This window comes from Pseudopipra pipra, chromosome 9, assembly GCF_036250125.1.
Source record: "Pseudopipra pipra isolate bDixPip1 chromosome 9, bDixPip1.hap1, whole genome shotgun sequence".
NCBI lineage: Eukaryota > Metazoa > Chordata > Aves > Passeriformes > Pipridae > Pseudopipra > Pseudopipra pipra.
Genome location: NC_087557.1, coordinates 25847577 through 25858737, shown reverse-complemented (window position 1 = coordinate 25858737; position 11161 = coordinate 25847577). Strand labels below are relative to the sequence as shown.

General features: G+C 52.3%; 1 protein-coding gene across 3 annotated transcripts; it reads right to left on the bottom strand.

Moving 5' to 3' along the window:
• TAL1 (TAL bHLH transcription factor 1, erythroid differentiation factor) lies at window positions 1-11161 on the bottom strand. Of its 3 annotated transcripts, XM_064665301.1 has the most exons (6): window positions 10910-11159; window positions 9413-9562; window positions 8376-9289; window positions 7809-8237; window positions 6961-7052; window positions 1-2553 (listed from the first exon to the last, which is right to left on the bottom strand). In XM_064665301.1, exons 3-6 carry the CDS (start codon window positions 8384-8386, stop codon window positions 2135-2137), a joined length of 951 nt encoding a protein of 316 aa, XP_064521371.1. In that variant the 5' UTR covers window positions 8387-9289; window positions 9413-9562; window positions 10910-11159; the 3' UTR covers window positions 1-2134. The 3 variants fall into 3 exon arrangements, with proteins under 3 accessions (XP_064521371.1, XP_064521372.1, XP_064521370.1); XM_064665302.1 differs by lacking the exon at window positions 8376-9289 and having other exon boundaries at window positions 10910-11151; XM_064665300.1 differs by lacking the exons at window positions 8376-9289; window positions 9413-9562 and having other exon boundaries at window positions 10910-11161.

Here is an 11161-nt window from a genome sequence, read left to right as displayed (position 1 = left end):
TTTTGTTTGTTTGGTTTTTTTTGTTTTGCAATAGTTTAATAAAAAGGTTGTAAAGGGTTATTTTGAGACCAAGAATGGCTCTCTCCCTCTCTCCCCAGAGGGTCCCCTGGCAGCCCCCAGTGCTTGCCTTTCCTACCCCTGGCACCAGTACCAGCCCAAACCTCTTCCTCAGTGTCACTTTGTCACCTGCCAGCACCTCTTCCCTGGCACAGCCCTGCAGGTAACCCCTTCTAGTAAAAAAACCCATGCATGGACAATACAGACCCAGGAAGTTTTCCTCCTTTTCCCCAATTTAAGATGGGGGAGATTGGTGCTTTCCAAGATTTGGGGTCTTGGAAATCTTTACACGGGCCAGGATCCCTTCTCAGGCAACTAATTCCACCTAATAAGCCAAGCCACACGCCAGACTCTTAACTATTATTTACAAAGAGGCATCAGAACCCGGCAGGGATGGAAATGACAGAGCTCTGAAATAAGCCTGGATGGGCTTGCAGACACCCACTTAAATTCTCTGTGTTCCTTTGTACCTCAGCATCCTTGGGAAGAAACAAGTGAGGTGGAAGGTGTCCCCACTTAAACAGATTTATCCCCTTCCAAAGGATGTTTGTGTGTGGTTTGTTGGTTTTGGGAGTTTTTTTTACTGTAGCATTGTAGAGATTTCTGTGCCTTCTCTGCAGAAGGAGAGGATGGACTTGGGGCAATTGCCCCATCAGGCAATGGGTGGGTGGGTGGGAAATGATGGGATTGATGTGGTGATAGCACAGGATGGTCCTCAGCTCCCAGCCCCCACAGCAGCAGCTTCCTGGTCCTCAGTCCTTCTGTTTCCCAAACACCCTCCCGGGGGGGCAGCAGGGATCAGAGGACCATCTCAGTCACAAATATCAACTTTGCAGCAACCTGAGCACTTGGGAATGGAGGCTAATCCCACCACTGTTGTTAGTGCTTCCCCTGCAAAGTTCAGTCTCATCAGTAAGGACCTCCCTAAGGTCAGAATAAATCCAGCACTATGGTCCATACTGTGGGCATTGGCACAGCTGAACCACCACCATTTTCACACAATAAAATCAAAAACTTCAAAGCATACCATTAAAACCCTTTTATATTCCTATGTACACGCACACTGTTGATACATCACTGACTCCTTTTGCCTTTTTGTTGCTTTTTGATCATAAAAATCCTCCAGTCCAAGGAGATACTCCACTAGCAAGTATTTTTTTCCCTTACCAATTCCAAAATTCATCTTTCTTGAGAGAAATTCTGGCCCTAAGAAACCACTGGGAAAGCTCTAGTAGACCACAACAGGCTTGGAGCTCACCTGCTGAGTGTTACCAGCAGAAGAATTAGGGACTGGGAGGGTGGCAGAAAACACCTATGTACCTTTTCATTCAATGGATACTGCATGACAGTGTTAAACAGAAGTAATCCCACGTCATAAATACTACAACCCCAAACAATTCAAAGTTAGGTAGAAGGGAAAGGAGGAAAAGGGGAAGAAAAAAAGAGAAAAAAAAAAGAAAAAAAGAAGAGAGAAAGAAATAGTCTTAATCCTTTTAATAGTTCTTTTGCTGAGGGTATTTTTTCACCTCTTTAAAAAGATACAGACAAAAGCTCTCGGACAACAGGAACACGTGGCCCCAGCTCCTGTTCAGACCAGCTGTGTGTGCCACAGGCTGGAGAAGTGCTGCACTGGCATGATGCAGCAGTCTCCAGCACCACGTGGAGCAGGAAAGCATCAGTGGCCTCTGCCAGCAGTGAAAGAGGAGTTTCATGCCTCAACCAGGCGACTGTTTAAAAAGCAATGGTCATCAAACGGTCTGAAAGCCCTCTAAATGCTGGAGAGGCGCTGGCCACGTCTCCTCCCCCTCCTCAGGGTCACGACATGAGCAGTATGTACAATGAAGATGACTTCAATGCTTTTCTTCTTTGTACGATCACGTACCTAAATACTGAACGTCCATCTGGGTTGGTCTCTCCTCAGCCAACGTTCCGGCCGCTCCGCCCCGGGCTGGGGAGAGCCCGAGCCCGAGCTCTCGGGGAAAGGCAGAGTCACAGATCCCGCGAGCACAAGTTCCAGCATCCTCACGCTCGGGCCTTGCCTCTCCCCCTCGGCGCTTCGGGAGCAGTGCCAAGGTCATCACCGCTGCGCGTTGCCTTCTACGGGGAGGATGGCGTGGTGCAGGCTCCGCGTGTGCTTCGAGTCCAGCGTTTCGTGCTCTTCCGTGAAGCTGTCCGGGCTCGCCGCTCCGTCTAAAGAGCTTCCACAGCTAGAGTTAGGAGACAACATGTCCTGCAGGAGGTCTTCCTGGACTATCCCAGAGTCTTTGTTCACTTTGCCCCTTTGGTTTCCTTCTTCCTCCTGGTCGTTGAGCAGCTTGGCCAGGAAGTTGATGTACTTCATAGCCAGGCGCAAGATCTCGTTCTTGCTCAGTTTTTTGTCGGGCGGGTGGGTGGGGATGAGCTTGCGGAGCTCTGCAAAGGCTCCGTTGACGTTCTGCTGTCTCCACCTCTCCCGGCTGTTGGTAAAAATGCGGCGAACCACCTTCGTGTGAGGACCTGGAATTCCAACCAGACAGAATTAGGAGCAGGGAATAACAGGTCAGGTTTACTTTGCTGAATAGGTCACTGTTTCCCAAATTGACTAACTGACTTATTCTGGTGACTGACATCGGCAAGGCGGTGAAACAAGGGTTTCCAGCTAACTGGAAGCTGATATGATGAGCTGAGATAGCCATAACTTCTGTTGAATCCAGTGGAAGGGAAAAATGGAATCGCATCTCTTTGGGTGTCTCCTCAGATGTGTAAATTTACCTCTCCAAGGAGGAAGGCTTAAGCCATGACACGTGTACAGAAGGCTGCTATGCTTTTAGGGTATCTCAGCTCATCAACAAGGGTCACTCAGCAACAACGGTCCTATTGAAAGCTGATCTCACTAGATAGTTTTATTTTGTATCGCAAAAGTGTCTAAAGGACACATCATCGAGACAGGAGGAAATTGGCTCGAGCAGAGGCTTTGACAACTCTAAGATCCAGAGACCCACCCTGCTGCAGGCAGGATCCAGTGCTGATAGAGACCATAGGATTGCCACCAGCCCTCTGGGTGTTTTGTATGAAACAGGATGGTGGGATTCGCCCCATAGCAATGAGGACAGGTAGCAATGTGACCCACAGAGTGAAGGCAGCGTCCTTGCTGGAAGGGTGATCATGAGGGAGGATGAAACAGTTTCACAGCTGAACCGAGCGCCTCCTGCTCTCTCTACGTATCACTGCCACAGGGCAAAAACTCCCTCTGACACTAACTGGAGAAGTGAAAACATTGTTTAATTACGTGTGAATTCCAATTAAACCCCTGACATTTTACAGCCGTATTTCTGACAGAGCATGTTACACAGGATGGACACACAAAACACACCAATTCTCCTTTCAGATCACCAGGGTAACTCCTCTTGCCTTGAGAAAAACATTCCTTCTGTGCTAGAAGGGACCCAAAAGCACATCTACTCAAAATATACTGTGCTACAGGAGCAACAATTCTGTAAATCAGGATTGCAGGTCCTTGGGTCCATGGAAACCAGTTCACATAAGGGGAAACTACCATAAGATGCTTTTATTATTACAGCCTTTCCATCCTCATCTCCAGGAGACATCAACAGTGGAAGGTCACATCAATCTCATAGAAATCTGGGAGATTGACCATGGCAGAAACTCCCAAAGGGTGGGAAGCATCACATAAAATGAAAATCATCACAGAATGTGAAGCAAAGACTTGCAGGTAACACATCAGTGAGTTGTACCCCAAAGGACTGTGGAATCCCCATCCCCACGGTCTCTCCCTTGTATTCCCCACATTGAGACACTTGCCTAATTACTCCCTTCTGGAGGGAGCAAGTCCCTGGCTGTGGGAAGCAGTTTAAGCTACAGGTCTGCCATCACCCAGCGAAACCAGCACCCTGTGGGACATTTAAACATCATTATTCTTACCTAGCAAAACTCTTGGCTGCCCTGACTGTGACAGAGCAGCTGAACAAATGTGACTTTGGAAGCATGCTACTAGGCTGCACCTCGACAGATTCCACCCTCCACAACACAAGAAGAGGAATCCCACATTCCAGCTGATTAAACACCATCACACTTCACTCCTTTCAGGGGAAACTGAGTCCCTTCAGTCCAGCACATCACACAGAACACCCTGCACTGCAGGGTTTGTGTGCAGACACATTCCCAAACAGCCAGGTTAAAGGTGCCACCTTCTCCAGAGTGTGAGCAGCCACTTCTCCTTACAGCATGCTCAGGAGCAGGGAGGCCTCCAAAATCACAAAGAGCCTCTGGAATAAGCTGGGGGATACAGAAATGAGAAACACATCTTCTCTGACCTCTAAGATTCCAGTCTGATGCTTTAATAAAGGTAATATTGACCCCTAAACAGCACATAATGCCCTTTGTATGAATTAATTTGCAAGAGCTCATGGAAAGGGAAGGCCTCTTGTCCCTGATGTGCACAGTCTGCTGTGCTACAGGATTGTGGTGGGGACCAAGGGGACCTCAAAAGCACTATTAAGAAGGCATTGAAGAATGTGCTATAACCCACTACAATAATACAACAATTTTAACACTTCAATGCTCTTTCCAGAAAAGATAAAGAAACCAGCCTTGAATCCAGAAGAAGCAGCAGCTTAAAACCCATATACTCCCATTAGGTTATAAGAAAAAAACCCACATTGGATATTGTTTATTAAAAACCAAACCAAAACAAAAAAAGACCCCAAAACCACTTCGAGAGACTTCCAGTCTTCACAGGCTTCAAACATATGTCTGTGTTCACTGAAAGTTGACAACTAAAAGGCATCTATTCATATACAGGTCAGAAATCAGAAAAAAAAGACTTGTCCATTTTCATCCAGGGGCACCCAAACCAAGCTCCAGTATATAACAGAAATTCTGACACCACTCATATTCTTGATTCCTGCATGAACTGAATTAACAATATCTTTTGGAAAGAGGTCAGGTTTGGGCCAAAACATGTCAAGCAATGGAGAAAATTAAAATGCCCCATAGCTGTGTTATAATAGAAGATCTATTTCTTATAAAGAAATTTGCCTCATAATTAATTCAAGCAGTCAGATGAGAATTTTTGCCTGGATTTTGTTCCAGTTGATTGACTGATGCTTTTAAAATTGTAATTAGAGATCTAAGGAAAACTAATAAAAAGATGAGCTTCCAAAGTTCCAGGATATACTTTTTTACTGATACTTTTTCACGTTTTTATCTCCATTTATAGCTATTTTTAAAGAAGATATTAAATGCAACAAACTTTCCACAAAATAGATAAATGAATAGTTGCAAAAAAATTCCGCTCATTTCCTTACAGAGCAAACCAAACACCAAGTGCCCGGCAAGACTTTTCTGCCCTTCTGCAGCTCCCAAGGGCTGGGGACTCTGAGGACTGATGCTCCTGTGTGCCACAGATGTCACCTGGCAGGTGACCACCAGAGCAATAAGCAAAGCCCATCAGACCACACAAACGCCTCAGCATGGGATGTACATTCCTGCAAATTGCTCCTGTTTAGACGGCGTCGTCTGATACATATTTTTCTCCCCCCAAAAAATGTTGAGCCCCGTCTTGGAAATTCACATGAGCCAGAACTTTCAGGATTGGGCCCAATCTGTACACCTGAATCAAAGAACATATCCAAAAACTTGGCTGCAACCAAGTATGTCTGTAATCCTTAACACCTAATTAAATAGCAAGTCAAAAGCTTTAGTCGGACAATGTGATTTGATGGACTTTTCACCGTAACCATTAAGCCCCAGAACTGAAAGCCAGACAAAAAGCCCTTCTTGTGCCAGGGCTGTGACATCCCCCTGTCCCACGGGACTCCGGTCTGAAAGGACCAGGAGAGCACAGAGTGGGGAGAGAGAGACTGATTAATGCAGATAATACCCTGAGCCCGTCATTTCGGGCTGTATTGTTTTAGAGTGATGTGGATTAGGATTTGATCTTAGATTAGCCGAGTGGAAGGCACAGCTAGCTAAAAAGAAGGAAAATAATTGTCCAGCAATTGAAACACAGTGTTTACAATTGCTAAAGAGAAAACACGTTTCAATGGATCTCGTGTGTACGGGCTGTTAACTCCGCAGATGAACGGGTTGGCCTTCCACGTGTAAATTGTTCTTGCGAACACCCCTTTGCGTGGGCAGCGCTGCCGCCTGCACGCAGCATCCCGCACCCCACGCCGGCTGCCGGGGAGCAGGCAATGGATCCTGCACTGCCTTCTCCCTCCTTTCCATTCTCTGAAACTATCCCGCGGCTCCGACACGAATGCCCGTGCCTGGGATCTCTGCTCAGACACCAGGCTGTCACCCGCCGTATTTGCTCCCGCGCTCTGCCACGGGATATTTCTCCACGGCAGGCAGCAGCAAGGTGTGGATGTACACTGAATTAAAATGCAAAAGGCAATCCCATTGCGCCCTTGCAGACCTCAGCACAGGGTTAGCTCTTTGCTTCCAGGCAGTTTAAAGGCAGTTTTTCCTTTCCGCCCAAGGCTGTGGTCTGCATTGCGAATGTCTCCTGGCTGAAAGGGTTTACAGACACAGCATCTCACTGCAGTGGCCCTGATCTGAACTTCAACAAAGACTTACATTTAGGGTCCTCCTTCGGATTTGATCTCTGAGGGGTGTAATTAGCCATTACACTGAACTGCTTCGCTGGGTGAAGTCAAACCCACCGAGCACGCTGCTGGGTGTTAGTGGGGACGGGTGTGGGCTCCACTATCCCGAACCTTACTGCAGAGCCACCCTGACTCCCTAGACGTCCTATTCGCATTTCACGGTTTGGGGCTTTAGTCCTTTTGTTATTTGTTATTTGGGGGTTTAATCCCAGAGTATGGCACCGTCCAGCAACTTGTCCCCCTCAGCAGAAGGGGACCCCCCTAAAGACCTGGCGCAGGGGCGAAATGCTCTCACCGTCGGTGATCTCCATCTCGTACGGAGACGGTCTCCGCTTCACCCGGTTGCTGCCGTACATGGAGAAGGAATCCGGTTCGCCGAAAAACCCGCTGCAAACGAAAGGCAGAGAGGCCGTGAGGACACTCCGGCATCCCCCCGCCCCGGCTCCCGGTGGGGGGAGGCAGCGTCCGGGGGCAGCTCGGGGTCGGCGGGAAGCAGAGCTGCTCCGTGACCTCGGAGCGAGCTCACGGCTCACGAAGCCGAGCCCTGGGTCGTGAGGCGACACGACACGCGGCCGCCTGGGGACACGCAGCGAGGGACGCCAGCCCCCCGTGAGCAGGGGGATGTGGGCAGCTTGGAATATCCGGGCTGGAGGCTCCAGGCAAAACCCACCCGCATCCCCGCGGCTTTGTGCCCTCCCGCAGGCGGGCGCGAACGTCCAGCCGGGCCGGGTCCGCACCGGGTCCGTCCCCGCACCCCCCCGGGCTTGCCCAGCCCCTGCCAGAGCCTTTGCTGTCCCTTGCGCTTATTTGAGGGACTCGTCTGAGGACAGAGAGTCCGAGGAGCTAAACCAGCTCTGGCCCGTTTACTGACGGACTCCCTTGCTCTGCCCGGGACATTTCTACTGTGGTTTTTTTTTTTTTCTAGGAATGACAGTTTTTCGTTTCCTCTTTTTTTTTTTTTTTCCCCCCCTCTCTGCCCTTTTCCCTTTCTTCCTTTGCAAAGTTGCATGCAAACCCGCGATGACTAAGCCCCGAGCCCCGCTCGGAAGAAGAGATGCTGCAGCTCCCCTCTCTTCCCCGCACCTCCCTCCCTCCCTCCCCGGCACCGCATTCGAGCGGGGCACCCCTCGGGGAGACACGGACCTGTTGATGGTGGCCAGCGGCTGGCCCAGGTTGTAGAGCATGGCCCTGCCGTGGGGCTGCAGCGGGAGCGCGGGGGGGCTCAGCTGCACCATGCGGGCCTCGCAGGCGGCCTCGGCGGCGCGGCACGGCTCGGCACCCGGCGCTCTCTGCATCGCCTCTCCCGCCGCCTCCCGGTCTTTTATGTCCAGGGAGCCCCCCCGGCGCACCAGCTCGATGACGGGCACAGGGGCGGCGGGGGGCCCGGGGGAGGGCCGGCCCGCCTCCTTGGACGCCCCGTTGAGCAGCAGCTGGGGGTCCGCCGGCGCCTCCATGCCCCCGCGGCTGCTCTCCGGCTCGCTCGTGGTCTCCGCTTCCGAGTCGTGCCGCCGGGGGGGGCGGGCATCGCGGGGGTCACTGGGGGGCGGCGGGGCGGGCGGCCTGTCCATCGTCCTGCGGAGAGAGGCAGCGGTGAGGGGCGGCCCCGCTTTGGGGAGGGGGGTTTACCCCTCCGCAGGTACCGCCCCGACGGGGGTGGCCGCTTCGGGGCTCGGACTTGGCCGGTGAGGAACGGGGGGAGTTACTAATCACCCTAAAATCATTTAGAGTTTGCTGGCGGCACCGGGGGGTCTGCGGGTCCACCCCGCCCGAGCCGTGCGGGGCCGTGACGTCACGGAGCGGCCCTGCCGTGACGTCACGGAGCCTGGCGGAGCGGTGCGGCACTTTTGACGTCCCGCAGCGCCCCGGTCCCGCAGGACGCACCACCGGACCCGACCCCCCATCCCCCGGTACCCGCGGAGCGGTGGCACCGTCGGGGCGCCCGGTGCAGCGAGAAGGGCTCGGCCAGCGCCCGGCGCACCGAGTTAAATTATGCGGCCAAATAACGGAGGAAGTACAGTGCGCGCCCCCGCTTTTTTGCGGGGTACTTCTCTCCACATCGGGGGCCCCTGCGGTGTTTGCCGACCTGCGGAGTCAGCCCGACCGCGACCCGGCCTGCCGGCAGCGGCCTCAGCCTCAAGAGTGGCCCCTTTTCCTCCCATGTCTAGTTTTTACTATTATTATTATTCGTAAAACAGCGAAATATACCCGAAACCACTTTTTGGGGGAGAGGGGGTTAAACCAGCCCCTAACGGAGCCAATCCCCCCGCGCATTCACTACAGCAGGAAGGAGGAAGGGGCCCGGCCGCGGACGCACACGGCATTGTCCCCCTTCTCCCATAGAACGAATGCTGTCGCGACAGGGCACCTCGCGCCGAGGGCAGGCAGCGATATGGAGATTATTGCCATGTTTTTTCTCCCACATATCCCCTCGTTCGCTTTCAGATGTTTTGTTCGTTTGTTTGTTTGGTTGGTTTATTTTTTCCCCATATAAATAGGGAGCTTCACGGAGCAGGGAGCTGCCGCCCATCCTTCTCGCTCCTTTGCCTTGGGTAATTTTTTTCCCGTTTTTGATGGGCTGAATTGCGAGAGAAATCCCATTTTTTTTGCCATATCTCACCATCTCTCTGAAAAATAAAAAAAAACCCAGCCACCCCACATAAAGCACAAGCTCCCTGCCTTCCCTCCAACCCTTTAGAAAGAAAAATCTAATTGCCTATTCCGATATTGTATAGGAAGAGATTACTCACATGTGTCATATTTAAGTAGGGACACCGCAAGTCTCTCCTGTTTCAACAAAAGCGCTCTCAGTGTCAGGCTGAATTTACTCCTCCCACCTCAAGGTACTTACGACTTTACAGAGAGGAAGGACACCCGCATCGGGATAAAACTGCTAAATCCTGGGAGGAAGAGAAGGGGGGGGGAGAAAAAGAGGAGAGGGTGGATCTCGTGGGTCCGGATTGCCAAAGATCAGTGCAGAGAGAAGGGTGCAGGGGAGAGGGAAGGAGGGAACAGCACCCCGGGGCGGCCCCTGTGACAGGGGACAGCGGCCACCCCCGGGTCCCCCCCCGCCGCCGCCGGGAGCCACCGCCTCGCACAAGGGGCCACAACTAGCGACGGGCACGGCCTGGCGTGGAAAAAAAAATAAACAAGAAAAAAAAAAAAGGCGTGAAAAAAAAAAAGGCCCTAGGTTTGGGGCGAATTGGGCGGTTTTTTGGATACATTGCAAGCCCGATCTCTCCGGGAGGAAATCCCAGACGGGCCCGGACACGGGGTTGTTTTTCTCCCAGTGGGCTCGCACGAAGCGGCCGCGGCGACGGCGTTTCTCCCGCGTCCGGCTGGAAAATTTAATTCCTAAAGGGGCAAATTAAATTCCTCAAGGGGCCGGTTACCAGGCGCGCTCCCGGCCGAGGAGCCGCGACAGCCGGGACCGGGCCGGCAGCGGGGTGAGCCCGCTCTCCGCCGCCGAGCAACAGGAAGGCGAGGCCGGTTCCCCCCCCGCCAACGAAATCACGAAAAATAAGGTTTATCTCTTTGTAAAAAAAACAAACAAACAACAACAACAAAAAAAAATCCCGATGGCGTCTCCCTCCGCTTTCGTTAAAAACGAAATACATAAACACGCACAGATATATGCGGTATTTTGCCCTAAATTGGGGTGGTTTCGTTTGGAGAAACGGAGGGGGGGGGTAATAATTCCCCGCCTGCTCGTTTCTGCTCCGCAAAATCCTTTTGTTTTCCAGCAGCCGATCGGCAGGAAATTTCCAGCCCGAAAGCGCACCTCTCCCGCCGGTCGTTTGTAGGGAAATCGCCCCAAAACGAAGGGGTGAGAGGGAGCGGGATATGGGGGGACCCCCCTCCCGGGTAGAAGCGGTCAGACTCTGGCCGTCGGCCATGCCGTGTCCTGGTGTTTTTCCCTTGGGAGAAGCTGGGGGACCTGGGCCCAGTGGGTGCTTCACACCCGCGGCCGGTCCCCGGGGGTCCCGGGGCGGTGGGGGTATCGCACCCCACAATTTCAAAGGGGAAAGCGCGTTCTCCTCCTCACCCATCCCGCATCAAAGAATAAAAAAAAGATTAAAACCCAGCGGCGGAAAAAGGTTTTGTGTTTTTTTTCCCTGCTCGCCTGCCTCTCACATGGGGTAGAAGCCCCCCCCAAAGCCCCCTCGCTGCCCGCCGGAGCCCCCCAAAACCCCATCCCGCCGCCCGCACCGCCCAGCTCGCTGCAGGGCCGATTCCTCTTTACTCACCATTTGCTTTTCATTGGGAAAAGTGAGTGGAGCCATTTTGTGGCCTACGCATCGTGGCTATATTTGTAGTAAGTGTTGGGTGGCTTCAGCTGGGTAGGCTCTAATTCCACATCACGTCCAGTTTCCTATTTAGTATGGAGAGCGGAACACTACTGCAATGTGGCCGAGAGAGATAAAACCCCAGCAGTGGCCCGCCTGCCCTGATAAGCTTCTAAACCCATTATTTATGAAATGATTCATTATTATTTGGCA

Bases quoted from the DNA above. Each gene is read 5' to 3' on its own strand.
- TAL1 (XM_064665300.1), bottom strand. The intron at 7,053-7,808 runs GTCCGTGTCTCC...TTTCGTTTGCAG, and splicing joins CCGCTGGCCACCATCAACAG to CGGGTTTTTCGGCGAACCGG. The intron at 2,554-6,960 runs GTGAGAGCATTT...TTGGAATTCCAG, and splicing joins CGAGATGGAGATCACCGACG to GTCCTCACACGAAGGTGGTT.